Source organism: Amia ocellicauda, chromosome 6 (assembly GCF_036373705.1).
Source record: "Amia ocellicauda isolate fAmiCal2 chromosome 6, fAmiCal2.hap1, whole genome shotgun sequence".
Taxonomy (NCBI): domain Eukaryota; kingdom Metazoa; phylum Chordata; class Actinopteri; order Amiiformes; family Amiidae; genus Amia; species Amia ocellicauda.
Window position 1 is genome coordinate 666838 of NC_089855.1, and position 27416 is coordinate 694253.

General features: G+C 42.3%; 2 protein-coding genes across 2 annotated transcripts in view; both read left to right on the plus strand.

Annotated features, from left to right (window-relative positions):
* The window catches only part of LOC136750717 (neural cell adhesion molecule 2), a 255781-nt gene extending 253648 nt beyond the window's left edge, over nt 1-2133 (plus strand). The window contains exon 16 of the mRNA XM_066705757.1: nt 528-2133. Within this exon, the coding sequence (XP_066561854.1) occupies nt 528-670 (143 nt within the window). The 3' untranslated portion in view covers nt 671-2133. The remainder of the gene's footprint in view (nt 1-527) is intronic.
* Nucleotides 2134-10250: 8117 nt separating this feature from the next.
* LOC136751672 (neural cell adhesion molecule 2-like) lies at nt 10251-23311 on the plus strand. The gene is made up of 4 exons (XM_066707464.1): nt 10251-10278; nt 11842-12049; nt 13650-13769; nt 17504-23311. The coding sequence occupies exons 1-4, from the start codon at nt 10251-10253 to the stop codon at nt 17616-17618; spliced, it is 471 nt and encodes a 156-aa protein (XP_066563561.1). The 3' UTR covers nt 17619-23311.
* Nucleotides 23312-27416: the final 4105 nt, after the last annotated feature.

Consider the following 27416-nt stretch of genomic DNA (forward strand, 5'->3'; position numbering starts at 1 on the left):
CTCCTTACCTACACAATCCCCATCCCCGCGCCTCGTCTTATGAACTGCCTTCTCCGCGCCGCGTCTCCTTCAATGCTGTCATCTTTCATTTGCCTCTCTCTGCACTTCCTCACTTCCCTGTCTCTCGTCTCGTTCAAATACCCTTTTAATGCGACCGCATCCTTATTGAACCCTTGCCTTCTCTTCTCCCGCTGCGGCTTGATTCTCACGCTCTGTATACCTTGATTTATAAACACTCTCAATGAACGCTTTTTAATAATGTATAAATCTGACATTGACTGATCAACACAACCCCTCTGCTCTGCTCTTTCTAAAACCCCGTCGGTTTCCTGGCTTCATCCTCCTTTTCCATCCTACGTTTCCTTGTTTCCCTGACTCTCCCCATATCCTGCATGGATGTTCATCACCCTTCTCTTGTGCTGTATTGTTTATGTTTGTGTCTTTTCCTTCCTGTGCTTCCTTTCCTTCCTTTCCTTCCTTTCCTTTCTGTGCTTCCTGGTCTCTGCTGCTCTTGCTCTTGTGATCAGCCCCGCCCCCCTCCCTCTTCCCAGAGCGCATTGCAGACGACAGCTTCCAGTCAGGAAGTGGAAGCACCCCCTCTCACCCCATCACGGCTGTCGCTGCCATCGGAGTCACGCTGTCCTTTGCCATCCATTCGTGTTTGTGTTGACATCGCCCCATCCTCTGGGTTCAGAGCAGGGAGTGTGCGGGGGGGCGGCCGGGGCTGGGGAGGCAGTGCGAGTCGGGGGGGATCCTGTCTGCCTTGCCAGTCCCCCGCTTCTCATCCCCCGGGGGTTCCGGTCTGTCTGGCCAGTCCCCCCGCTCTCGGGATTGTGTCGAGACTCTCGTTTCTGTTTCTGGGCTCCATATTGCAACCGATTTTAATGCTTTACATGTTTTCATTGTGTGTGATTATGACTTTAGTTTCTTGTTAACGTTTCAATAAGGTGCTGCTTATTGATGTGTTATTAATGATTTATAAATCACTGTAAGACACTATAACTACCTGTTACTGTGGCCTTTCCCTGTATTGCTATAACTGGGTTATAACTAATATATAATACATTGAGTATATATGAATCATGTATAAATCATGAATAACACATCAATTAACATCACCTTATTATAAAGTGTTGCCAGTTAATGTTTACAGTTAATTTAATTACAAACTGGATAAAATGTAAACATTTTAAAAATAATGGTCAAAATGAAGTGGCTGAGGATAACTGAGAGGAAGTCCACTTTGTATTGGATACATGGAAGGAAAACGTATATATTTATGTAAGATTAGGGCTTGAAGTTTTGTTTTCTATTGTTTAGGACGTGACCTTTAAACATTGAGATGATTCACTTTCTATATTAAACAATTAAAAAGCTGTTAATGACTAAACAAAGATGCTTTTTACCTCCGTGTCTCGACTGAGCTGCTGATTCTACTTTGCCTTCTTTGTCATCTGAATGCAATAGTAAACCAACATTTCTGACAACTAGTATGCATGTGTATTTTAAAGACAATTTAAAGTTACTACAATGACTAAATGGAACAAAAAAATCAGTTAATTAACTAATACACTCCTGCTAACACACACGTACTTATAGACCAATCATTTCAGGGACTGCGATTGTTTTCCTTTAAAGGCAAGTAGCGATAAATAAAATAAACACTTTAAAACTTCAAGCCCTATGTACAATGTCTTTAAGCGCTGCCTTGTGGCTACCTTTGAGCAGGAGGTGGGAGTTAACTTATGCCAATATTCTTTATTGTTTAGCATGATATTCCACATGTCAGTGAAACATATCATTACGTCATCGAGTAGGCGCTGTTTACGGGATGCAGACCAGTCCTGCGCCGCGTCGACCGCCCTCAGTGTGAACTTGTGTAGGATCGCTGTCAGGTGTCGCTCCGTGTACCAAACACATGTCATTGTGAAGTATTGCGTGTTCATTTAACTGACAGATGTGTGATTATGCATTCACTGCTCCTGTCCTGTCTGTGAGTCTTTCCTCTCTGCCATTTCGATACTTCACTCCATGTCATGCCAATGTGACTGTAGTAAACCACTGTGGGTAGTTTAGATTGTGACTCAACGTCAAGGGGGAAAAGAACAATAAATGAATCAATTTGCTGTAGAAGTACTTGGCTTTTTATGTGTGTGATACATGTACGTGTGTCTTGTAAGCGGTTGGCTATTTTTGTGTTATTCTTTAATTTTCCGTTGAGTGTTAACGGGAGGACAACCTCAACCTGAGGCCCAGGCACACTGTTGTGCACCCGAGTCCAGACTGACATCAACACACATACAGAGACGGCAGGTGCGTCTCCGGCTCTGAACCTGCAGCTCCGTCTCTCTGCTGCTGTAGCCAGACGATCCTCTAACCGGCTCAAGATTATTGTCATTGTTTACACACGGTGCGCGCGAGCTTTTGTGGTTCAGAATGAATTAGCATTTTTAACTGTTCTATTTTTTCCACCTGCCTTTTAAAGGTTGTTCTCTTTATATTATTCAGTTAAATGAGTATCCAACACATCTAAGTGTTTAAAAATTGTTGAATAAATGCCAATTAGCCAATTAACTAAAGAATGATTACATTAAATAGATAAGTCACTCCCTGAAAACACCAGTATTATGTAATTAATAGATCTCAGACTACATGAGCAAAATAGTGAACTTGGAAGATGAACACTTTTAAGGTTGTAGCAGTTGTATCTAGACTAAAAGAAACGGGAAGGGGCAAGTCTAAAAATACACTCCTTAACTCGTTAACTGCTCTAACTGGAGTTCTCCCGGGACAGGTACACATCGTTTGCAAAAAATGTAATTAATGGAGACTTTGTACTAAAACAATGACCGGGTGAGGCTGTGATATGAATTAATGAAACCAAGCAGGAGATCCGTCCCACCCTGTCTGTCGGGCTGTTATACAGTAACACAAGTAGACACAGGTCACACAAGTCAAATAGGGAGTCGATTTTGTTTTATTTTTCTCCTGATAGCTGTCAAGCATGCCGTATCGCATGTAAGAGCCTGTGGGGGCTGTCTGAGAAAGGGTAGGCACAGGCTAAGCCTTCCTATCTTAAAGGTCATCCTCAGACATAATGCAAAGTGATGTGTGTAAAATGGATATACGTGCACTGCACTGCTGTCTGTGCCGTATTATTCACGGAGAGAAGCGCTGCTGCTGATCCATACACATTCCCGGTTATCGGCAGAGCAGCACAGGGTTAACAGTCTCTGTGCTGACTTTGTGAACGGCTTCAACATATTGTTAAGTAAACTAAAGGACCTGTATTAGTGTGGCTTTGTCTTCTGTGGGTCTTGGCTTTTCAGGAGACATTTCCAGATGTTTGGGCTTATTTCTGTCCTGCTCATGTGCGACACTGCCCCATTGTCTGCCTGAGGTGAGGAGTTGGAAGGTGATTCTCACTCAAGCTTGCATAGCTCTGCAGGCCCTGTGCCGAGGAAGCACTGCACCCGTCTGCTCGCACTGGGACACGGGTGTCTGCGGAGCCACACAGCTCTCAGGACGTTCCCTCAGGAGGAGTGTCAGTTAGCACAGAGCTCCACCATATCTTCGCTCACATCTCTATGAGAGTGGGCCCTCCAGTGTGGGAGGCAGTTTTCTCACAGAGTCAGAAGGTAGGCTCCTGCTGACACCACAATTGCACGTTCAAACACACACTAAAGGCACTAAGAGGCACCTGTTGTGCTTTCACACATAAAAGACAAATAAGTAGACCACATGGTTTAAAAAGTAAATTATCCAGTACATCTGCATAAGTTAAATATGCACCAACGAGGTGACTCATTCTCTGTGCCTGTAGAAAGAAAGGAACAGACTAAAAAGGATGATGATAATGAATTCATGTGCAGTGCAAGTCCTACCCTGACGGCGAAGCTAATGATCTGAGGGAGATGACAGGTTGTTTCATGAAAAGATACAGGTAGTGGACAGAGCCATGGAAACATCAATGTAAAGTCACCGAATGAGGAGTTGAGTCCCCATGGTGGCCAGCAGTCTGTATGCGCCATGGCGTCGCTTCTGCCAGAGGGATGCGGCGCCTTACTTCCACAAGCAAGTCAATCTGTCACGCCTGGCTGATGGACGTGGAGAAGCTTGTCGGGTGTCGTTCCAGAATATCCCATTTAATGCTCGATTGGCCATGACATGGATGACATCAGTGTCCTGCTCACCAAGAGAGACCGCACGTGCTCTGTGGATACACTGTCATCCTGGAAGACCCCCCTCTCAGGAAAGAGGCCGCAGCATGGGGGAGATGATCACTCGGTACCATCAAGCATTGATTAACACCGACCTTGCCTTCTAAGGTAATGAGCTCACCCAAACCGTCCCATATTACAGAACCAGCAGAACCCTTCATGGGAGCCAAGCACTGGGGTGTAGAGTCCATTAGGTGCCATCATGTGCTCATCCGTTTGTTGAGAACGTGGTGAAGGATGATTCATCTGACCACATGCATTTCTCCCCTGCTGTAGGCCGTTGCCTGTGCTCTTTTCACCGCCGCAGTCCCAGACGGGCCTTGCCAGGTGAGAGGGGCAGTCTGTGCCATTCCGAGGTGTTCTCCGCAGACACAGCTGACTGCTCCTGCCCCGGGTTGAAATGTGCAGATCTTGCTTGTTTTGCCTTGGACTTTAATTAATTAATGGATATCACGATCCTGCAGTAAGTGCTCCACCAACTGTTGTCCTTTGCTGATGATGTCTTTCCCTTGGACTTCCAGCATCACCACAGACACCGTCGCTCATGAAACATCAGCAAGTTGGGCTGTCTGGGTCACTGCCAAACATGCCCAAAACATCACCCCTCTTTCAAAAGCACTGAGGTCTCCTCTTGCAGCCATGCTAGCCATGATTATAGCAACCAGGCCTGTCCTGAGTTTCTGTACATGACCCTAAGCATGCTGGGATGTTACTTGCTTAATTAACGCATGAGCCACACGTGCGGAAGCCCTTGCTTTCAATAAACCAAATATAACCCAAGTGTTTCTATTGTCTGTCCATTACAGACTGGCCATCTGATTTATCCACAACAACAAAAACTGCACTTCACAGCGAGGGCCCAACGAACTGATAAACACCAGAACAAATAAAATATTGTGAAATGAAACTGAATAAAAACATGTGGCTGATGTGTACACAGGTCTCGGGGAGGTCTGAGCCCTGTCAAGGCAACACAGTATAAAACAGTACGATGTTACTGTCCAGCAGCGCTCCAGATACTCCAGCGTCTCGCACCTGATCGCTATGCGAAACACCAGAGCAGCAGAAAACACGTGGCTTTCACAGCACAAGGCTCAGTGCCAATCCAGCCAGGTCTCACTGCTTCTTCACAAGCTTTAACTTCACAGCTCAATCAGATAGCAGTGGCTCTTACAAACCTGCTGGCTCTGCTGCTGCGAGGCACAGATTCACCGCAGATTCTGCTCAACAGCAGGAAAAAGAAATGACAACCAGTGACTGTGGAAAGCTCAGATGAATAATAGATATCTGTGGTGACTTCCTGAACATACATTTCAAAAGGGGAGATTATTATTAATATAAATATTATTATTATTTTCTCATTAATTCAATGGTTTTCATCACATTAATGCCATACTCTGTATTCTCGTTTCCCCCTGTGGTCCTTTCCTTCTCTGCGCTGCAGGCAATTCACTCGGCAAAATACTTTCTCATCACTATTCTCACCGAGGTACTTCATGCTCAGCACAGAGTTGTGAACATAACAAGGCACGTTAGCAAAACTTTTAACTAAAGGATAATGTTTCGCATTTCAAGCATATCGACTCTGGTGGGGGGCGGAACAAAAAGCAATCCCACACAGCGATATGTAATTGAGTGATTTTCCTTTAACTGTCACACAGTTCATAAAGCACAAGCCATCAATGCATTTAGGAATTCCCCAAAGCTCAGGACATTCAGTATTCATCTTCGTATTTATTTATTACATATGCCATACTTTAATTTCCTTAATATGCTTTTCTATGAATGATAAATATCGTTCATGCAATGCGTACAATGTCCAATGCACTAGTTAGAGCTCCTCTGGATACTGTGGACAGTTCTGGGCTCCACACTTCAAGAAAGATATCGCTGCTCTAGAGGCAGTTCAGAAGAGAGCAACCAGACTTATTCCAGGTCTGAAGGGAATGTCCTACTGAGAGACTGAGGAACTGAACCTCTTCACCCTGGAACAGAGAAGACTATGTGGGGACTTGATCCAAGTCTTCAAAATCATGAAAGGCATCGACCACATCAAACCAGAGGAGCTTTTCCAGATCAACAGGGACACACGCACCCGGGGACACAAATGGAAATTGGGCTTCAAGGCATCCTGTAACAGGAGACACTTCTTCACACAGAGAGGCGTCACAATCTGAACAAACTCCCCAGCGATGTGGCTGAAGAGACAATTTGGGAACATTCAAAAACAGACTGGATAGGATCCTTGATCACTTAGTTATTAATGGACACCAAACGAGCATGATGGGGCGAATGGCCTCCTCTCGACTGGACACTTTCTTATGTTCTTAAATACATTAAATGACATTCTGTGACAGCAGTGTGCTTACTGTAAAGCTCAGTGTCGATGAAACACAAATGTGTTTTTGCCCCGGAGTAAAGCAGCTGCATCATATTTCTGCCAGCGCCCTCTATGAATAACTGATATCCAGTTTATAATGGCAGCACTATAGTGTGGATATTACTACTATATTCACAGCAGTAGTACTGGTTTTAGCTCTTATACATATGAACTGCCCCTCAGTATGTCCTAGCCGTATTGGTGAGTCCAACCAGTTAATGTGAAGTGACAAGAACTCTACACTTAGTGACAACCCGGAGCATCATTATTCAAAGTCCCGAAGTACATTTTCATACTGTCACCATGAATGACCCAGACGAAGACTTCCTTTATTCGACTCTTCTTTAACTATTATCTGGATGAATGAAATGCTAAGTGGAGGGCAGGCGTGTGTGGTTTTAGAAGAGCCATTTATTTAGACCATTTGTACTGGATCTGTCGATTGCGTTTAGGTCATAAAATCTTACAATACATGGCTCGACCCTTTTCCAAACTATTTCACGATAATTAAATAAATTAAAACTTCCTGCCGGAATCATGCAAACTGGTAGTTTGAATTTATTACCCGCACATTAATCTCCGTCCCCAGTCAGACAGTCGGCTCATCAGGGCTAAATGAATGTGTTTCAGATTTAATGAATTGAGTCGTCTGAGCTCAGCGGCGGCTTGTTCCCCCACCACTGCAACGGCAGGGTGAGTACGATTAATGATGTTCTAAATACCGCTGTTAATGACACAATACATCAACCACAAACATAAATAATTAAATAAATAAAACCCCAAGTGCCTCGCCCTCTGCCCTGAGCCGTCGCTGCATGAGCTGCTCAAGGGCCGCTCAAGGGCCACTCTGGTGCTGAAGGGCCCTGTAAACCACCTGGAAGGTGCGTAAATCCTTTTGGCCACAGCATTGTAACAGGTGAAATGCATCATGGGATGGATTACTCCCAGAATGTGTAAAGCACAAGTTCTTAACACAGATAATAAAGTATCTATAAATTCTGTCAGAAAAATAAATCAGTCTGGAAAAATAAACAAACAAATAATTCAATAATATTAACAGAGTGATTATATTATTTTAATGATGAAAATATCTCATTCTATTAATTTGGATGTTGTATGTGTGTCTTGTCTTGCGGAGGGGGGGTGGTGAGGGATGTGGTGACTTCAGGTATAATTGGTGTTTGCGATTTGCTCGTCAGCCAATCAGAAATGTTCGGTTGACATTGGTGTTTATACATACAAAAATGACTGCCTGGGTCTCGAAATCATGATGTTAACACTGAAAATTGCGATATTTCTTAAAATTCTATAAATGTAAGCACATCGGTAAATATTTATAGCGCCTCGCCAATCTTGTATTTTGAATTATAACGCCTCAAACAGTCTGGGGAAGACTGTGTGTGTGTGTGTATATATATATATATATATATATATGATATTACACCAATACTTCTATACAATATCCATTTCAGCCCTGTCGTTATGCACACACATTCTATATATCTTCACATCGTGACACTGAGAATAAAGTCCTGAGAGCGAGCCAGTACGCCTCAGATAAGGGAGTTTGCTTCACTGAAGGATGTATTTAATGCCACCGTGACTATTGACAGTCACAGTCTTTTGCTTATTTTAAGGATTTTCTTCTCAAGTATAAAGTGCTTTTGAATGGCTACTGCTTTTTTTTTTTATGCCTGACGTTTCTCAGAATAAACCAGATTTTTGTGTGAATTGCAAGCTGCATGCAGAGGTAGAGTGAAATATATAAATGCTCCTTTTATTTCCCTACGGCTCTCTTCCACATGATTTAAAAGGTGCTGCTTTTGCTATTTCCTCTTCTCTTGGTTCGAGATCAGACTAAGGTGTAATGAAATGCAAAGTGCACAGCTGTGGAGCTCTGAAACACAGATGATAGATGTATTTGGGAGACTAATACACGGCCTGACAAATCCCTTCAACAGTCTCACTTGGGGCATTCATGAAACAGTTGATTTACTGAGTGTGATTCGTGTTGTTTATTGATTTAATTGAGTACTTATTTTCCATAGCAGGTCAGCAAACATAGACGACCTTTAAACAAAAAGTACACAGTTGACCTGGCTGTGGTTCTGATACTCATTTTTACGTTAATAAATACAAGGTGTTAGTTAGTAAGATGTCTCACCCCGAGACTGCGAAAAGCGTCCCACCCCCTTGACTGGTCACAGAAGTCAGGTAGTTTGAGGATGGACAGGCTGCCGATGACCTGGGCTTCACAATCAGGTTACCTAGCAGGTAAAGGGACAGACGTAGAAATTATCAAGTAACTGCAGGTGTGTTGAGTACAGCTTCTGTGGAAGCTCTCCAGTTAAAGAAAGGTGTCCGTTCCAGTAGAATGGGATTTTTAAGGTGTGAAGAGTGGATGTTAAAAGCTGACTGTGAGAACATCCTTATAGTCACAGCTCAGGGTGGACAATACATTGTTTACTTTCCTTTTGATAGTATCAGAGTAAATAAGCAGCTGTGCACAAGACAATTTTATTTTACTCTGAAATGTGAGATCATTTTTATGTATGTATTTATTTATTATTGTACTTTTTCTTGTAGCACAATTTTTTAAAAGCATATAATTCCTCTCTTCTGCCTGCCCCGGCATTTTCTTCCACATGTTTATGTGGCTCCTGAAGGGTTAGCAGTCAAAGGGGAAATCTCCCTGAGTCGTTCAAAGCGCAACTCCAAGCTCCTGTTTCCACTGAAAGTTGTGACTCTGGAGGGTAGTGTGACTCGGGTAGGAATTGCTCAGTTCTTCACAGGCGCTGTGGTCAACACAATCAGTTCATTGAGTGTAAAGCCTGTGCTCCCATGGCAAGCTGCCCTGGAGAATTCAATGACATCTCTTTTGCTTTTGAATTGTCCCTTTATGGAGTAATCACAGTGGCCTGCAGTCGCGGTGGATCCCGGGACACCCTGGCAGTTACTCACATTGCAGACCAGGCAGCGCTGTCAGATTATTCTCCTTCCCTGCTCTTCTGTTGGCTGCTGTATTCAAACACCCATGCTGTGACAGCTGAGCGCTGAGTGACAGACTGCTTTGCTGACCTGCTGGCGATGCGACTGAAGCGTGTGCTTGTTTGATGCCGATTGGATCAGGGCTGAGCCGTGCTCGACCACAGCGCAGACTAAATGGGACGACTACGAGGATCGCATTGCCGTGACTGACAGGACACTTCGAAGTGCGTCGTGAGCAAAAGAGCACGGAATACGAAGCAATAAGCTGCGAGGATCCCCAGCCAGGCATGATTGCATGGACGGCGGATGAAGATATTAGTGCTGAAGCTTAAACGGGTGTGTGAGGCGCGCAGTGAAGCGACAGGCCAATAACTGCGGGGATGTCTGTGTGTGATGTCTGAGTGGAAGGCGGCAGCCATGCGTGTTGATGAACATGCCTCCATTAGAATGGAGAGTGGAAACGACAGATACTGAAATGACATTTTCCCGTGCGGGAGGAACCGCGTGTCGGGGGTCAGTGGTGCGAGGATGAGAGTCGGGAATGAAGCGCTGCTGCAGAGTTAGCGGGGCACGATATTCAGTCTGCGAGCTCACATTACAGGAAGGGTCGCTGCAGGAGTTACACTGTGGAGCAGAATGGAGTTATCAAAAGATTAGCCAGCATGGCGTTCGAGGGCCTTTCTGCCAGCAGTGCGCTGACGTCATGTGTTCAGCGCGTGCAGATCCATCTACACGGATGGAAAAAGAGTCAGAGTACTAGTCTTGTGCTTGTGACAAAGAGAAGGACAAAAATAACAGACGTCCATGGAGTGTTTTCACTAGTTACACGAGAAGCTGGTCTCTGCTGTGTAACTGTCAGAGGTGAATGGATGAAGAAGCTGCATTCAGCCAAGGTGAAAGACAGACAATGGTGCACAGAAGGCAAGGAGTGAAATGCTGAAATACTGAAACACACACTGATCAGTTCTGCAAAGGCCGGCCCTCACCAGCATGCACTCATTTAGGAATTTACCCAAGAGAATAAGAAGGCATGCTATGCACAGACATCTGTACATGCTTGTATAAGTTATTATTTTGATTAATAACCAAAAAACAAGAATATAATAGAGCATACGTCAATTTGAATAGTTCACTATAACATGCTGTGCTCATCACAGAAGACACAAACATCTTTTTCTGGTAGTTCTTGATTCTCAGAGCTGCAGTTTTACAGCGTGTGATATAAAACTAGTGACAGAGTTTATCACGCCTCTTATTTTACACGATAGGCCTAAAATTAGACGATGTGCAGAGGGTCGGGTCATTCTGTGCTTTAGTCTGTGCAAGTTCAATACAGATAATTAAAAGGATGATTGTTTTTCTGAGAGGAACCAATGACTTTCCTCAAGGATAACAAGATACCTTTTAATCACAGGAGGAAGTATCTATTCACGCCAAACTTTCTCCTCATCTTTCTCTGAATTAACTCGGAGATAAACCAATAAACAGGCGCCTATAGCAACACAAACATTGATCGAATGCCAGGCAGTCTCTGTCCTGCAAATGAAAACATCATATTCAAATGCAAGTAATTAAAACTGAAACTTTAATTGAAATAAACAGCTGAGAGCCTTTTGATTCCAGAATGTGACCCTTGTGCCTCAATCATAAGCCTCTTATAAATTATAAAACGTGCATCTGGTTTCCGCTGATTACACACCAAGAATATGCTGTTTATGTTAGGATACCATATTAAAATGTATCCAGTTAATCTTAGCATATACAGATTATGTATATTTGATGGTTTAAAAAGTGAAGTCTCTTTCAAGGACATTTTGGAATTTCAGTGAAGGAGTCTGATGTGGTCTGAGTGCCAGTGTTCACATCTGCACTGCACTGCACAGCGCACACAGTTCAGGACTTCACTTGGCAGGTCTTTCTGCTTTGGTAATTTTAATATATTAATACATCGACTGTCATGTCAATTTTCATCACTATTATTTGTATTTATAAATATTAGATTGATACTTGGTTTCTGTTTCTCACAAACCTGCAACCTCCTACTGTACTCTCAACACGTGTTTCTGCAGTCCTAACTGCCTAAAAGGTCACTTGCATTTGTGTTTACAGTGTTATTGTGGTAGCAGTATTCCTGTATTAATAATATTATGACACACAAGTGTGTCGACCGTGCCACAGGCCAGTGTTGTGTTGTGTTTTACTGGCTGCTGTCCAGAGTTGTGACCTGAGCGCTGTGCTGTTGTGCCGTCCCAGCAGACTCCCTGTTCAGCGGCCTGGGCCTGGGCGCGGTGGTGGGGCTGGCCGTCGCGGCTCTGATCCTGGTGCTGGCCGCGGTGGACGTGGGCTGTTTCTTCCTGAAGCAGTGCGGGCTGCTCATGTGCATCACCAGGAAGATGTGCGGCAAGAAGACGGCCACCAGCGGCAAGAGCAAAGACCTGGAGGAGGGGAAGGCGGCCTACCTGTAAGTACAGACCCTCGGCCCACATGCTCCAAACACACAGGAGAACGAGGTCAATTAATACAGGTAGTGAATTAAAAAGCTAATGTTCACCGGTTGACGGCCTGTCAACCGGTGAACATTAGCTTTTTAATTCACTCATTTAATTTATATTAGAAACTGTCCACACTGAAATGTTTAAACCTTACCCCTATAAACACGCGTCTATGATCAGTGGCTTACTATTCACTGGACTCTGAAGGAAACGCTAGCGTTGCCCATGAGCACCAGCCTCACTAGATGCCATGTCAGAGATCCTGAGTGCAAAGATGTGTCTGTGATCGGAGGCTCTGTCTTCACTCCACAACTTGACACAACAGCACGACCTCGAGTCTCATCATCACTGTTTCATTGGCCAGAGTTTGTTGGGAACATCCATCTTATCAATTTGAAGCAAATGGCAAGAAAACATAAGATTATAATTTTGATACTGACCACGTGTTACCAGTCCTCAAAAGAAAGGTTTCCATGCAGAGAAAAGGTATGTTGATGACAATCAGCAGATGTCAAGGGTGCCTCGTGTTGATCGTTTTGGACAATGTCTGAAATGGTGGCAGGGAATGATATGACTTTGACCTGAGAGACATCAGAACTGCTCTGCCAATACGATTAGTGCATAATAATATCCCAGTACTAACTGAGCAACATTTTCACATGAAAATGTGTTTCGTGATTTCACACTCCGCCCTTCAGCCATGTGTGTCAATGAGATGAACTCTGTCCTTCTGTGGATCTCCACCAGCTGCTTTAGTCAAACAAGCTCGAGCTGATCATTTCCAGTCTCGCTCCTGCACTTGCTGGCCTGCGCTGTGCTGTTGTGTGCATTCCTGCACTCTTACAATGAATATATATATATATGTGTGTGTGTGTGTGTGTGTGTGTGTGTGTGTGTGTATTTATGTAAATGACATGACATGCAATGACATGCAAAATATTTTGTGAGGGGAAACAATGCTAGGATTATGTTTATTTATTTGTTATTTATATTGGTTTTGCCCTTCTTGGAAATCTTTACAAGTAAGTTCAATGAAGGGACACAGATCAAACTACTTGGAATGATTTTAAATAACTGTGCTCTGTGCTCCGGATTGTACACATGACAACTGTACACACGATCCTTCTCCACACTGTTAAGAGTAATACAGTAATAGTACCTGTCCTGTCACCTCTGTCTGAGTCAACAGCAAGTCTCTGTGTCTGGCATTAAACCAGCTCTGAGCCGCTGGGCTTGACTCCACAATTTGGTGTAGAATATACTGTATGGAAACAGAAGAGGAAGGAGGAAAATAATAATATCTCATTGCCTATAAGTGCAATAGCCCCGGTGCTAATTATGAGTTCATTACAATCTTCTCCCCTAGCAAACCTATGTGCACTGTGATGTAGACAGCTGTCTCTGCACTGTCTTCAGGGTCGACAAGAGAGACAGAGGACGCTACAGCGGGACACTGTACTGTAACAGCATCTTCAGAGCGCTGACGCAGGAGCAGCCGGCTCCCTGCTGCGCTGTGCGTCGCGCCGTTGTGTGACACGGGCTGCTAATGACTGCCTTCTGTGTGTGCAGGAAGGATGGGTCGAAGGAGCCCATTGTTGAGATGAGAACTGAAGAGGAGAGAATAACTAACCCTGATGACGGGAGCCCTGTTAACGAGCCCAATGAGACCACACCACTCACAGAGCCAGAGTAAGAATTGCTTTTATTGGCTCACTTAGCAGTGCTTCGACACTGGACACTGAAGGGCCAATCCCAGGCATGGCCAAACACTGGAGACCGAGGGGCCAATCCCAGGCATGCACAAGCACTAGACATACAGGGCCCAATCCCAGACATGCACAAACACTAGAGACCAAGGGGCCAATCCCAGGCATGCCCAAACATGAGCCCTGATAAAAGGAACCCTTCCAACCAGGAAGAACAATCGAACAGGGTTTTTACACATTCTTTAGATATTTGTTCTTTAGTACGATCACTAATAATGCAGGTACCATCTCAGGTCTCTGACTGACTGTAAATAACCGCAGCTGCTTCTCCTCATAATTATTTATTGTTTTCTTCCACTGCATTGTGAGTTGTTCCAGACAGATGACTGGGAAATAACAGACAAATAAAGAGCATCATCGAGATGAGAGAACAGGGTCCTGTTCAGGTTTAACGGAGCAAAGCACAGTCCAGGGGAGTGGTGTGGTCAAAGACCAGGGCAAATCTTTATCTTTCACATCCCTTTATATACAGCTCTGGAGACCACTCCAAGTTCAGAAATCAGTGTTAAGTGGTCTCTTATTTTTTTGCAGAGCTGTATATACTGTACCAATCAGCTTTAAAGCCACAAAATCAACCACCTCTTAATGCTACAGAGCAGAAATATCTTTATTTTATCCATTTGGAAATTAGTTCACATTCATAAGAAAAGTAAAACTATGTGCAGTATCCCACACTGAAGGTCAAAGGTTTAATCCTTTTCTGATGTATGTATATATGTCATTGGAAACATTAACAATGAAAGTGCATTGAAACTCAAACAAAAATATGAAATGTGGTGCATCATGGGTAATACAAAAACATCTAGATATGCCACACATGCATTTGAAGGCATAAAGAAAGGTGTAAAAGTTGTCATCTATAGTTGGACTTATTTATAGTTTGGTTAGTTTAGTTTATCTTAATGTCTTTGCTGGAATGGCTCTACAGAAGGAAGTAGCATTTGAAATTGTGCCCGTTTGAGCTTCTGCGTTGGTTCCCATCGCTGATGGGCCAGGATCAGGCTCTGGAGATATATGATCTTAAATCATTAGAAGTTTTTAGTGTATTAATAAGCAGACCATGACTAGACTCTCATTCCTTCTAGTTGCTATTTCATCGCCATTAATTTATTGTTTTCCAGTTTAAGTACATGCAGTTCTTGGAAGTTTCCTCCACTTATTTAAACAATGTGCATCTCTGCAAAGCTGTTCTACATCATAGCCAGGGTTTCTTACAGCAGCCTTCCTTTATATTCGTGTCTTTAGAGCTATAAATAACTCGATACATAACCCTTACATTTATTTTCAGCACGTCTATGAAGATACCTGAACATCTCCGTATTGAAGTAAATATGATGGGGTTATTCCTAAACAGGATGAAGATACAAATACAAAATACCACAGAAAATAATTAATGAATGCATACAATTGTTGATCTGTTAAATTCTATCAAGAATCCAATTAATAAATATGTAATTGAATAATATCTTGAGATGGAACATCTAATTTCCACAAGTCCTCAGAGCATAAGCAGTAATCAGCTTGAATAACTACTTACAATTCATGAGGAACGAGCTCAGCTCCTCCGCTGTGTATTACATCATCAGAAAATGGGTTATAATATATACTGAGCATGTTGTAAATAAACTAAAAGTCGATGGATCTGAAAATAACATCTTTAGTACCGGTTCAAAATGGTCGATCAACACCACACTGATGTAACTGAAGAGGAAAGATCCTGTTTGATGGAAATAAGTAACTCACTGTAGAAGCAATATTGAAGAAACTAGATTTTAGGTTTATTTTAAGTGAGGCAAGTTCATGACTCAGTTCTCCGTGCTGAAAAATGTAACAGGTTTATATGTCACAGTTATTTTGCTTATTGTATTTCAGATTATAATTAACAACATTAACCACCAGCAGGCTGCTATTTAGAACTAGGACATTTTGCAAGCTTAATATGTGGCTTAATTAACAGTGTTTCTTGGCAGTAAAACAGAGCACTAGAAGAATGAGCATCTATAAATAAAAAGCATTTTATTCTTCAGAGATTCAGTGTAGCTCAATCTATTAAAACCTTTGCCACTAAAACAGCGTGAGTTTCACAGCATGAAGGCTGCGGATCTCTGACTCACTGAATACGGCTCGGAGCATCGCGAGCAATAGTGGGCATTCTGCTCCGGGATTGAAGGTGTTTTCCAAAGACCAAAAGTATAAGAAGTATTGAAAAGTAATGCCCTTGCAAGTGGAAGATAAGATAAGCAGTTTTGGTCTCCAGACTCCAGACCAGGCAGGATGTGTATTAGAGAGCACGCTGGCACCCGGACAAGACATGTCAGAGCTATCGGACCCCGAGTCTCATTCTCTCTTTGCCAGGAACCTCACTAATCCTGGAATGATATCCTAACAGCGATCTCATTCAGGACAGAGTGGCCTGTGTAGTCCAGTAGTCTTTCCTGTTTAGTTAGTTTATTAAAGGGAATGTCCCGCCATTTCTAAAATCACGGTTTTATGCATCTTTATGTGTTATGGTGTATTAGTAAGAAACACACCACTCTTCCGGTTTGATCCTATCATATAAGCTCCCTTTTAAAATGTAAAATATACCAAATAATGTTGGATGTCAAACTCCAGCATGTCTGCTCTGCCTGTTCGGATCTGTCCTGTCATGACTTTCCAAATTGTGGAAAAACTACACAGTCACCAGATTTGTCTTTCCTGAGGCAACGAGTATCAAGTCGACCGAGTGTTAGTGTTTCATGGTCCTTGATAGCATCTATAGTTTCCATAAACAACGTGAAGAGTTACTGTGTCCACAGTTGAGGAATAAATAGTAAAGATGGCATTATTCTCTTTACTTTTCAACAACAGTTACACCGACCATCTGAACTAGTTTACTAGCGTATTGTTTATTTTCCTCTGAAACAGTACTGTGTCATTCATCCATTTCAAACCATGTTTGTTGAGCATTAAGTCCTGGGATGTCCCATGCTGTGTTGTCTGTGTTCTAGCTCTGATGCAGAACCAAACATCGTTACTTTGATTATGTTAAACCATCATCTTTGGGATGGAGCTGTAACTTTAAGGCAAGTGGTCTTTTTATTTTCTGCTCCCCTGCTCCACACACACTTTCTTAGCAAGGAAACTAAGTCAATCCTCAGCACTCAGGATGCTGCTTTGAACACATCTGTCCAGTTTCCACACAGTACAAGCACATGTAAGAGGATGCATTGTGCACATCAGTCTGCTACAGAAAATCACTCCCCTGGACTCATGAGGGGACTGGTCTTTACTGCATGTGGATTTGTTTAGGCTGCTGGAGACAAGAGGTTGAAACATGCTCTGTGCATGTTTATATTGTCATATAAGCATTACAAGTCTCCTTGAACATGTCATATTTTTAAGGACTGATAAAATGAAAGTCCTTCTATTAAATTACTTCCTCATTACATATATAGTGTGCGTGTATATGAACTTTTAAATGATCAAACACTTCTTCTCACACCATTACATTATTTCTGCCCAGACATATTTGTGTTTTTAGTGCCCCGTTCTTGATGGGCAGTCCGATCTGTCGCTCTCTATAAGACACTAATGTAAAGTCAGCTGGATGGAATAGACTATTTTACTGTTTTGTTCTGTAATCTACCCTAACATCTGTTCACCCTTTCTTCACAGGAAGCTACCACTGAAAGAAGAAAACGGGAAAGAAAGTCTGAAGTCAGAAGCAATTGAGGTCAAAGTTCACAGTGACAACAGCATTCAAACAAAGGAGGAGGACAGCAAAGCATAATGGGAAACCCAGCCAGATATACGAACATTCATAGCGAGCTACCCTGTGACCAAAACCAAGACAAAGCGGGAAAGAAAGGAAACTATAACTCAAAAAGAGACGAACTTTGGGGTCAGGGCAACTAAGCCAGTGTGTAAATATGGAAGAGGGTGGGTGGGGGAGAATAAAATAGTTTTATGATAAATCAATAATATTCTTTGGGAGATGCCACCAGTCTGTAGTGACCATTGTTCAGTGATGCCTTTGAATCGTTTTTTCTTTTCAAGCCCTACCTGTCGCTCATGTTTATTTCCGTGTTTTGTTCCTTTGCTTCTGAACTCATAACCTGTGTCGACAGGTCCAGAGTTCACAGACCGCCAGCAGAGACCAGCAGCCACCTGGCCCCCCCGGGGGAAGCGCTCGGGCTCGGCAGCCCCTGGTTGCTGGACCTAGTCACAGATGGTTAACTATGAGTGGTGAAACTTAAGTTCTTGTATTTCTTACTCTTTTCCACTGTAGTTATATGTTACCCCCCCACACACACTGTAAACCTTCATAAGAAATTATTTCTGCATCTCAGATACATGTGTAACCTAACCATTGCAGGAAGGAAACGCACAGACTTCAGAGAGACTGTTATCAGTGAACAGGAAATCACACTCTGGGCACCATGCCTCTCATCCTCACGTCATCTTCGCCCTTAATACACAAACTGGAGGTCAGGGGAAGAAAGCAAAGTAAATCTTCAGGACAGGAACTAGACAAAGGATGGGAACTCAAGAATATACCGTGCAACTGGCATTTGTACTGGGTTTTACAATGCAGGTCCATGTTAATATATGTTGTTAATGTTATAAGATCTCTGATTGGCTTTGAAAATATCAATTTTTCCTACTGTGCCGTATTTAGATGGAGTCCAAGTGTTGAAATTCTGATCCATGTTGCCGTTTGTTTATATGACTTTGCAACTCACTTTCCAATGTCTAGTAAGTCTCCATTTCCCAGCTCAGCGTTGTAACAGTCACAGTATAACACGAGCATTTCTGCTTGAGAGGTGTATAATAAACAGACCAGACTGCTGCAGAGCCTGAATAACAGGTGTGTGGTGTCCGGGGACGTCCTGTAACTTCACTTTAAAACAATAGACCAAGAGTTACAGATGAGGGTGAATGAGGGGCCTCTGACCACTGCTGCCAAAACACAATGCTTCTGCTCCTATCCACAGGACGTTAGCACAATATCTTCAGCTTCTCATGGCCTTTGCATGATTATATTATTAATTTATTTTGAATTGCCAAGTTACCCTGTTTTATGTTTTATTTCATGTTTATTTCACAGTCACGTGTCTCCCCTCTGTTAAAGAGCAGGTTCACAGTGTGAGCATCGTCCGCTGGCCTCGCCTGTAACCCCCTGCACCCGAGACGCGCGCTGGCGCTGGGGCTCTGACTTCCACCGTCAAACTGTATTGTTTACTTACTCATATTACTGCTAGATATTTGATTGTTTTCTTTGGGAATCCACAGTATTGCAGTAAGTGAAAAGCTTTCAAAATCTCTATTCTATAGTCGTGTGTTATTGCCATGTGGTTTGAAAGATACCTTACTTATATAAACGTGGTCAGGAGTATAGTGCCTGCTGGATGATCTTACTGAAGTCCTACTAATGGAAGGAAAGAATCAGCATAAACTCTTAAGTCAAACGCGAACACTTTTGTTTATAGAAACCAACAGGGATTGTCTGACAGTCATTTTACAGTAAAGTATCATCATTGATATCAAAACATCAACCCTCGTTACCCCTCACAGCTGCACTTAATCAGCACTGTGACACAACTGTTGATGTGTTTAAATATAAATTTGTTTTTCCTTATTATTTCATCACCTCATCTTAACCACCTCCCAGAGCGCACTGATTTCACCAGGGATCAGTTGTGATGATTTCCGTTTGTATTTACCATAAATAATGCAGGTATAGTCTGTTTGTGTGTTCAGGGTTGACACAAGGGCTTCACCCCCAAGGTCTCCTCCTGAGGGTGTGGCATGATTGTGAATACTTCTCACTTGTCACTTGTTTAATTCAGTTAATCCCCCAATCGGTACCACAGTCGGGTTCCTCAGTAACAGGCAGGTATTATATCGTCTAATGAAACGCGTTGCTTACAGATCTATCCTGTATCAGTGTTCAGTATCGGCACACGTGGGTCTGATTTGCCGCAGTCGATCATCACTCTCTGCGGTTTCAGGATGCTGTGTTCGCACTTCTGTTTGCTTGCAATTTCCAGACATCTGCAACAGATATGACAAGACAGTACAGCTGTGTAAACCAGCAGAGACTGTGGGAAAGAAGCATTGTCTTCATATGCAGCTCTGTAATTACTTACATTTATATAGAGCTACACACACACACACAGCATAAAGCAATTCACAGATCAGCTGCACGCTCATCAGGACACGTTCCCACACCTCTGCAGTTCACCGTGAAAGATAGCATCTTCGGTACAAAAGACTATCATTGTCTCACACGGTTATTATGTAAATAGTAATTAAGTAACATGTCTGGACGGATGGGTACTGTAACTGTGGTGCGGCACGGGGCTCCTGGGAAGACGCATGTTTTATCAGTTGTGGGATATTATGGGAATTCCTTTTTGGTGGTATTCTCCATGACAGAAATCAAAGAACACGTTTCCTCTTCGATCCTGCCCTGCTACAGGAGACGGCTTAGTTGTCCTTTGAACATGTGGATCAAATGTTTTGTGAGGGTCTTTTTTCATTTGCTTGGTTTTATTGTTTTTCACATTTACTAGGCTATACATGTTTCCATTATTTAATCTTTCAAAAGAACATCCGAGGGGAAATTAATTGTGGATGATCAATCCTGTTGTTTTACTGATAATGTGTGTTTCACTGGCGAGAAGATAAATACACTGAGCTTGTTTGTCATGAGCCTCTGGGTGTAGAAATCCTTTGAGCGTCTGTTTTGAGGAGTAAACTGTGCTGCAGGAGAATGTGATCTGACTGGTGCATTTGTGGAAATCTACACTCATTTAAAAAACAAACTTTAACACATTTATTTACATGGCACACTTGGGCAAATATATTATGTCCTTTTGAAGAAAATCAATATTTTACCTGTTTATTATTATTTTCCAGACAACATACTCTATCAATATTTCAGTCCTGGGACTTTACGTGCCACTTGCTGGAGGCCCGACTGGCTGACTGGCATAAAAGCAGGAAGTCGGATCCCTTTGTGGTGGAGTTGGGTGAAGGAGTGGAGGCCAGAGGAGAGAATCCAAGAGAACTGAGAGAGAACTAACCTGGTATCAAACTTTTGCTTCTGGACTTTTTGGATTATGATTTGGATGTTTTTAGTGTTTGTTAATGAACTTATAGAAGGGGATCCAACTTCCTGCTTTTATGCTCTAAAAGTTATTCATCCTGCCAGGGCCTCTGGGAGGTGTAGCGTTTTTCTACCGGCAGTGCTACACCAGCACTACATCACAATGTTTTTGACATATAATTCGCACTGTGTTTTTTAAAGATTGACACAACTGTATTATAATGTCAGAATGACAACAAAGGAAATAGCAGCCCACAGCTGAGGCCAGTCTCTGTCACAGCCATCCTTCAGTGGATCACTTCATACATCACCTCCACAGATGTAGAAAGATATACACGTAGCCTGGATCTGTGCAATAAATGGACGTGCGATATGATGCTCTAGCATGACAACGAATCACATTCACACAGGCCACCCATACTGCTGACAGCTGATACAGCCTGGAGCAATGTTTCCATAACCCCCGCTCCGTGAACATTTGGAAATGAAACTACTGCGCTGCAAGCTTTGGTTCTTCATGTATTTACCATTCATTCTAATGGCGTCTGGTGTAGTTCTACCCAATACATGATAGTTACATTCATATATATATATATATATATATATATAAATACTCGGACACAATAACACGTATGTTTGACACACCAGCAGCAGAGAGAAATTCAGTGTCTGTGAGATTAAAATATGAATAGGGATAACATATAATAATAGTAGTAATAATAATAAGATAGAAAACTCTGCCAATAATGCAGAATGGTGCCGTGTACATAGATAAGTCAGAGTTTTGCAGTGAGACGTCCTCTTGCTCACCGCTGGTTGGCTGTTCTCTCTCCTCAGTATGATCGGAAAGGACAGCCGTTGATTCAGGCACCGTGAGGAGTATTTCAGCTCCGCTCTCAAGGCTGTGGCCAAAGCATCACATTTTAATCAAGTACCTGTTGTTTTACAAGACCTGTATTTGTCCTAAACCCTGCCATCGTTTCTGATTGAATCAAAGAGGCTTTGTAATACGTATCACGTGTGCTGAGGTTTGCCAATCCTCAAGAAGCTCTTTTGTCGTTTATTCCAAGCGGAGAGTTGCTGTCTCCCCTGGCTCTCCCTGGAACTTCTTTGTTTGCACTTCCCTTTGTTCCAGTTTGCAGCGGCTCAGGTTCAGCACATGCGCTCGACTCGAGGACAGTATGGTCTTTACCAATATCGCATTGCAGATGGAGGTGTGTTGTTTGTTGCCCTTACACAATGCTGAGCAAGGTGTGTCCCACAGACAGTGTCCTACAAACTGCCCAGAAAGACAGATGCTGTGAGACGGTGTCGCTGTCAGGTAAACGGCAGCATTTCTGCTCCTTCAGACAGACGTTGACTCGGGCAGTGCGAATCGGTCGGCGTTTGAAAGGTTCAGTAACTTTGTTTCGTTCCGCCACGGCAGAGCCTGAGCCCTCATTTCACATTCTCATTACAGCACCGGTACTCCAGTTTGACATGGTCTCTGAAATGATAAACATCATCCCGTTGTTTCTTTTCTGCCTTGTTTTCATTGTTTACGAGACCTTCAAACCATATCATGAGGAAATCTTCTACTAGCTTCACAGATAATAGGATTGTACATAAGTGGGAATATTTGCCTACATCTTATAGAAGGGCATAGAGTGTCTGTTGTTAATGATCTTGAAATGCAGTCAATTTAAAGTTATATTAAAAAGCATGCCTTCCTCCTCAGACTCATAACAGATTAGGGCATTTGTGTGTGTGTGGAGCATTTGGCAAGACTGTATTGAAAAAGGTCACTGTTATGCCACAGTGTCTCCAGGTCCACTAAATAAAATGTTCTAATAAAACTGGAAGAACAGAACTGTAACAGCCAAGACAGAGGTCAAGGACAGAGTAACAAACAAACTGGTAATACATGCAGATTATATATATGAAATTACTGCAATATCTAATTTCTTTGCATCATTGAAAACAAACTACACTGAATCAGGAGTAACAATGTAAGCATCTGCATGTGCACTTGAATTTTCCTTGTATCTGTTCCAGATTCACATTTTGTTTGGTTCTGTTTCTTCCCTTATGATTTAATGCAATATTTGTTTTGCAGTTTGGGAAGCAGGCTGGTCTTTTCCCTTCTGACCGGGGGCTTAATGGGATGTAATGAAACGCCAGAGTTCAAAGACTGTGATATTTGTACATGTTCTTTTTTATTTATGGGTTCATTTCACTCCCTAATCTAAGGAAAGATCTAGTGTTTTTATACGTAGTGTGTTCTGCCTGAGCAATGGCACTGCAAGAACCCATTGTATCTATGAAATAGCTGTCCACTGTAATTTTCAAATGTAAATAAAGGAGTGTCCAGATATAAATGTGCTTATAATAGACGACCCTGTGCTTCTGATTTGTGTGACTCACTGTCCTGAGCTCTGAATGGCGTCTCATGCTGCTGATAGGTTATAGACCAAGATGGCGCTGAAGGATGGGGAAGGCCAGCGCAAATGCGTTTAAATATTTACATTTCATACTAGATGACGCTATGTCTCAGCCTCAGACATGCATTAAGACTTGTTTCTTACAAGTGAAAAGCATCAATCAGCGGTCAATCTTGATACATAGAGGATGACTACAGACACGTTCAGTCCAGTTCTGCTGTCCAATGACAGGTACAGTGGCTGCTGGGTGTGTCTAATTATGTGCAACCTCCATGAGACCGGACTGGAACTGAAGTCCTTCATATAATTGAGGAATTCCATCCAAAATGTTTAAGCATAGATGATGAACTTTGAAGACAAGATAAGTGTAATCTTTTTGGGGCTTAAAATAAAATTCTGTCATCATTGTCCACACAGAGATGCACAGACACAGACACTCGCACTGGTCCCAAGAAATGGTGTTGAATGAGTCCAGGTTCCAGATCTAGTATCTGCAGACAGACGCTACACGTTAGGAGAAATGTCGCACAAATCCAAAGGTCATAAATACATTACCCCTCGTTGCAATGGCATCTTGTAGATATTAACTACAGGAATCCAGAGAAGCTGTCACAAGGGTTGGCAAGTTTCTGTGAAGGACCTGTGATTGAAGCAGTCCCTCGTCTTGTCTTCTGTTCTTCTTCTTCTAACAGCCTCTTCCTTTGTTCATTTGCTTCAGCTTGGAGCGCGGGTGACACTCTGATCTTCAGTCTATGTCTCACATGTAACACACATTCCCTGTTCTCTGCTAACTGTCCTATCAGCCTGTCACAGGATTCAAAAACATGTTAATACACTGCTTTATAAAATAGGTACCATTAATGTCAAAACAGAATCATTATACAACGTGTATCTTGAGCAAATGTTTCCGTAGCGTCTTTAAATATGAAGGTGCCACTTGATCGCACAGGAGTGCGGTAATAGCTAACCCATGAACGCAGTCATGGCTGAAAATGTCAGGGGCTATAAAATCATTTCTAATGGCTGACCGAGTCTGTTTCAGCTGACTGTATTTCTACAGTCTAGACAATCTGAGATAAAGACCTAAGGATGGGTTAGAAAAGACCTGTCATTTCATGCCCTAATTCACAGTTTAGAAATGCACAATGTAAGTGTCTTCTGCTCTCAAAGGTCCACCGGTCTTCAGTTGGGTGAATGAAGATGAAATGGAACACAGAGAACAAATGTGAGTTTCCATAATTGGTTTTACTTTGATTTCATTCATTTACTGTGGAAGAATTAATGAAACCACGGCTTTCAGGAATTACAGTAAATGATGTTCCTTTCTTTGACACATTATTAGGAAGTCCTGAGGACTGCCAGCTCCGGTTGAATGCGTAGAACTACACTGAGTAAATGTACCCATTGAAATTGAGATAAAACGCTCATGATACATAAGTAATGAGAAGTGATCAGTATCTGCAGCACTGAACTGCGCTTGAATAAATTCAGAGTGAATCGGCTCTGTGTATCTGTTCTGCAGGACGTAATGACATGTCATTAGCAAAGCAGGCTAACCTGGAAAACAAAGCAGCACAGTCATTAAAAGTAAAATCCGTAAAGTTCAAGCACCCTGAACATTTTGCTTTATCTCAAATTAAACATGGACCTGTAATAAATTAAATTACCTTGACTGAGCTGCCGATATAAACAGAAACTTTAGAGAGGGTTTATAGAAAGTCATTGTGATTATACCAGCTGCAACAAGCAGTTTAAACACTCAGGTTATTTACAAACTTTCACATGAAAAACACATATAGATACAGCGAGACATGTGAGACACACGCACATGCACACGCTCACGCTCACACACACACGCACACACACGCTCACACACACACGCTCACGCACACATGCTCACACACGCTCTCACACACACACACACGCTCGTGCTCACACGCACATGCTCACGCACACACACTCATTGTGTATTGTGAGTTTCATCTCCTTCGCTCGATGATTGTTTTAAGATTCCTTCTCCTGACTTCTGGAGGAAGAGAATTTCGCACATAATTTCTTTGAGACAAGGTCACCAATTTAATTAGGTTCAGTCTAGCCCAGAAGGATATAAATAATTCCCCTCATCTTTCAGAATTATTTTTATGTCTCACTAGGAACAGTTGTTAGATTTCTAACCAATGGAGAATATAAATCAGTGCTAAATGAAGACCTCAGTATTATACTCCTTTGGGTTGGCACTGAAAATTAAAACTTATCTTCCAGAGCTTGGGGATACAATTTGGATAATGGCCACATTTCAGATTTCTTTCAATTCATTTCAGAGTCATAAATTGAAAAGAATGAAGACATGATTTGCAACGTTTCGGGAATTGATTTTCCTGAATTTGAAATTAAAAGCTGATGCTGATGTATGTACTGTGGTGCACAAAATGGCCACCAGCAACGGCACAGCCGGGCCCGGCGCGAAGAGGGGGTGGGGTAGCATTATATGTGAAAAATGACATTGAGGCAGAAGAACTCGTATTAGATCCCAGTAACGGAACAGAATATTTGTGGGTGAAACTTTTGAACAAGAGATGTGGAGGATTAGCGGTAGGAGTGTGTTACAGACCACCCAACTCAGGTATTCAGAAAGATGCTGCATTGTACAGTGTAATCAGGACTGCATGTAGCAAGGATGTGGCTGTTATAATGGGGGATTTCAATTTCCCAAACTTAGACTGGGAAAGCCCAGTGGGGACTACAGAAGCAGAAATAGAAATGATTGAGATGGTAAATGACTGCTTTCTAACTCAATTTGTCAGGGAACCAACCAGAGAGAGCGCATGTATTGACTTGATCTTTTCAAATGACCAAGATAGAGTCAGGGGGACAGTAGTTAGAGAACCAATGGCAAATTGTGATCACAACATGGTTAGCTTTGAGGCATTCTTTCAAAAAACAAGGACCAAGTCTAAAACAATGGTCTACAATTTTAGAAAAGCAAACCTTGAAGGTATGAGACGGCACTTAGAAGAGGTAGACTGGAGCACACTGGAACCAGAGTTAGTTGAAAATGGATGGGTATATTTTAAGAATATACTACTTGAGGCTCAGGAGAAATTTGTACCAAAACTTAGCAAATTGAGGCCAAAAAAACACTGGCCAAAATAGTTTAATAGAGGTATGCAAAAAAATATCAAGAGGAAGAAAATGTTGAGCTGCAAAGAGATCTTAAGACAGGGATCAGGAAAGCAAAGAGGGAAATAGAAAGAAACATAGCTCTTGGAGCTAAAACCCAATGCAAAGAGCTTTTTTCAATATTACAACAGCAAGCGGTCAATAAAGGAGGAAGTGAAACAGATAAAGGGCAAAAATTGAGGTATCTTGGAAAACGAACAAGATGTGGCAAATGTTCTAAATGACTATTTCACAGAGGTTTTTACAAAAGAAAAAACAGATGACATGCCACAGGTTAACAATCAGTCAAGTCAAACCCTAAGAGAGATCAGGATAAATGAGGAGGAGGTACTAAAGGGACTAGCAGAATTAAAAACAAACAAATCACCTGGGCCAGATGGGATATTTCCAAAGGTACTTAAAGAAATTAGGGAAATTATTTATAGGTTGCTATCTCAATTATTCCAAATGACACTTAGAACAGGGGATGTGCCAACTGACTGGAAGACAGCAAATGTCATACCAATCCACAAGAAAGGGGACAAAACTGAGCCAGGAAATTACAGACCAATCAGTCTCACCTGCATCACCTGTAAAATGTTGGAAAAAATGATTAGACAGAAAATAGAGGAGCATCTTATTGAAAACCATATTCTTGGAGATAGTCAACATGGGTTTAGACGAGGCAGATCATGTCTTACTAATTTATTAGAGTTTTTTGAACATGCAACTGCAGCTGTAGATCAGGTGAAAGCATATGATATGATATACTTAGATTTTCAAAAAGCTTTTGATAAGGTTCCACACCAAAGACTGATCCTCAGATTGGAAGCTGTAGGCATTCAGGGTAATGTAAGTAGATGGATTATGAACTGGTTGATGTATAGGAATCAGAAGG

Coding starts and splice junctions, on each gene's coding strand:
- LOC136751672 (XM_066707464.1), top strand. CDS start 10,251: ATGGCGTTCGAGGGCCTTTCTGCCAGCA. Junction 12,050..13,649: donor GAGGGGAAGGCGGCCTACCT/GTAAGTACAGAC, acceptor CTGTGTGTGCAG/GAAGGATGGGTCGAAGGAGC. Junction 13,770..17,503: donor ACACCACTCACAGAGCCAGA/GTAAGAATTGCT, acceptor CTTTCTTCACAG/GAAGCTACCACTGAAAGAAG.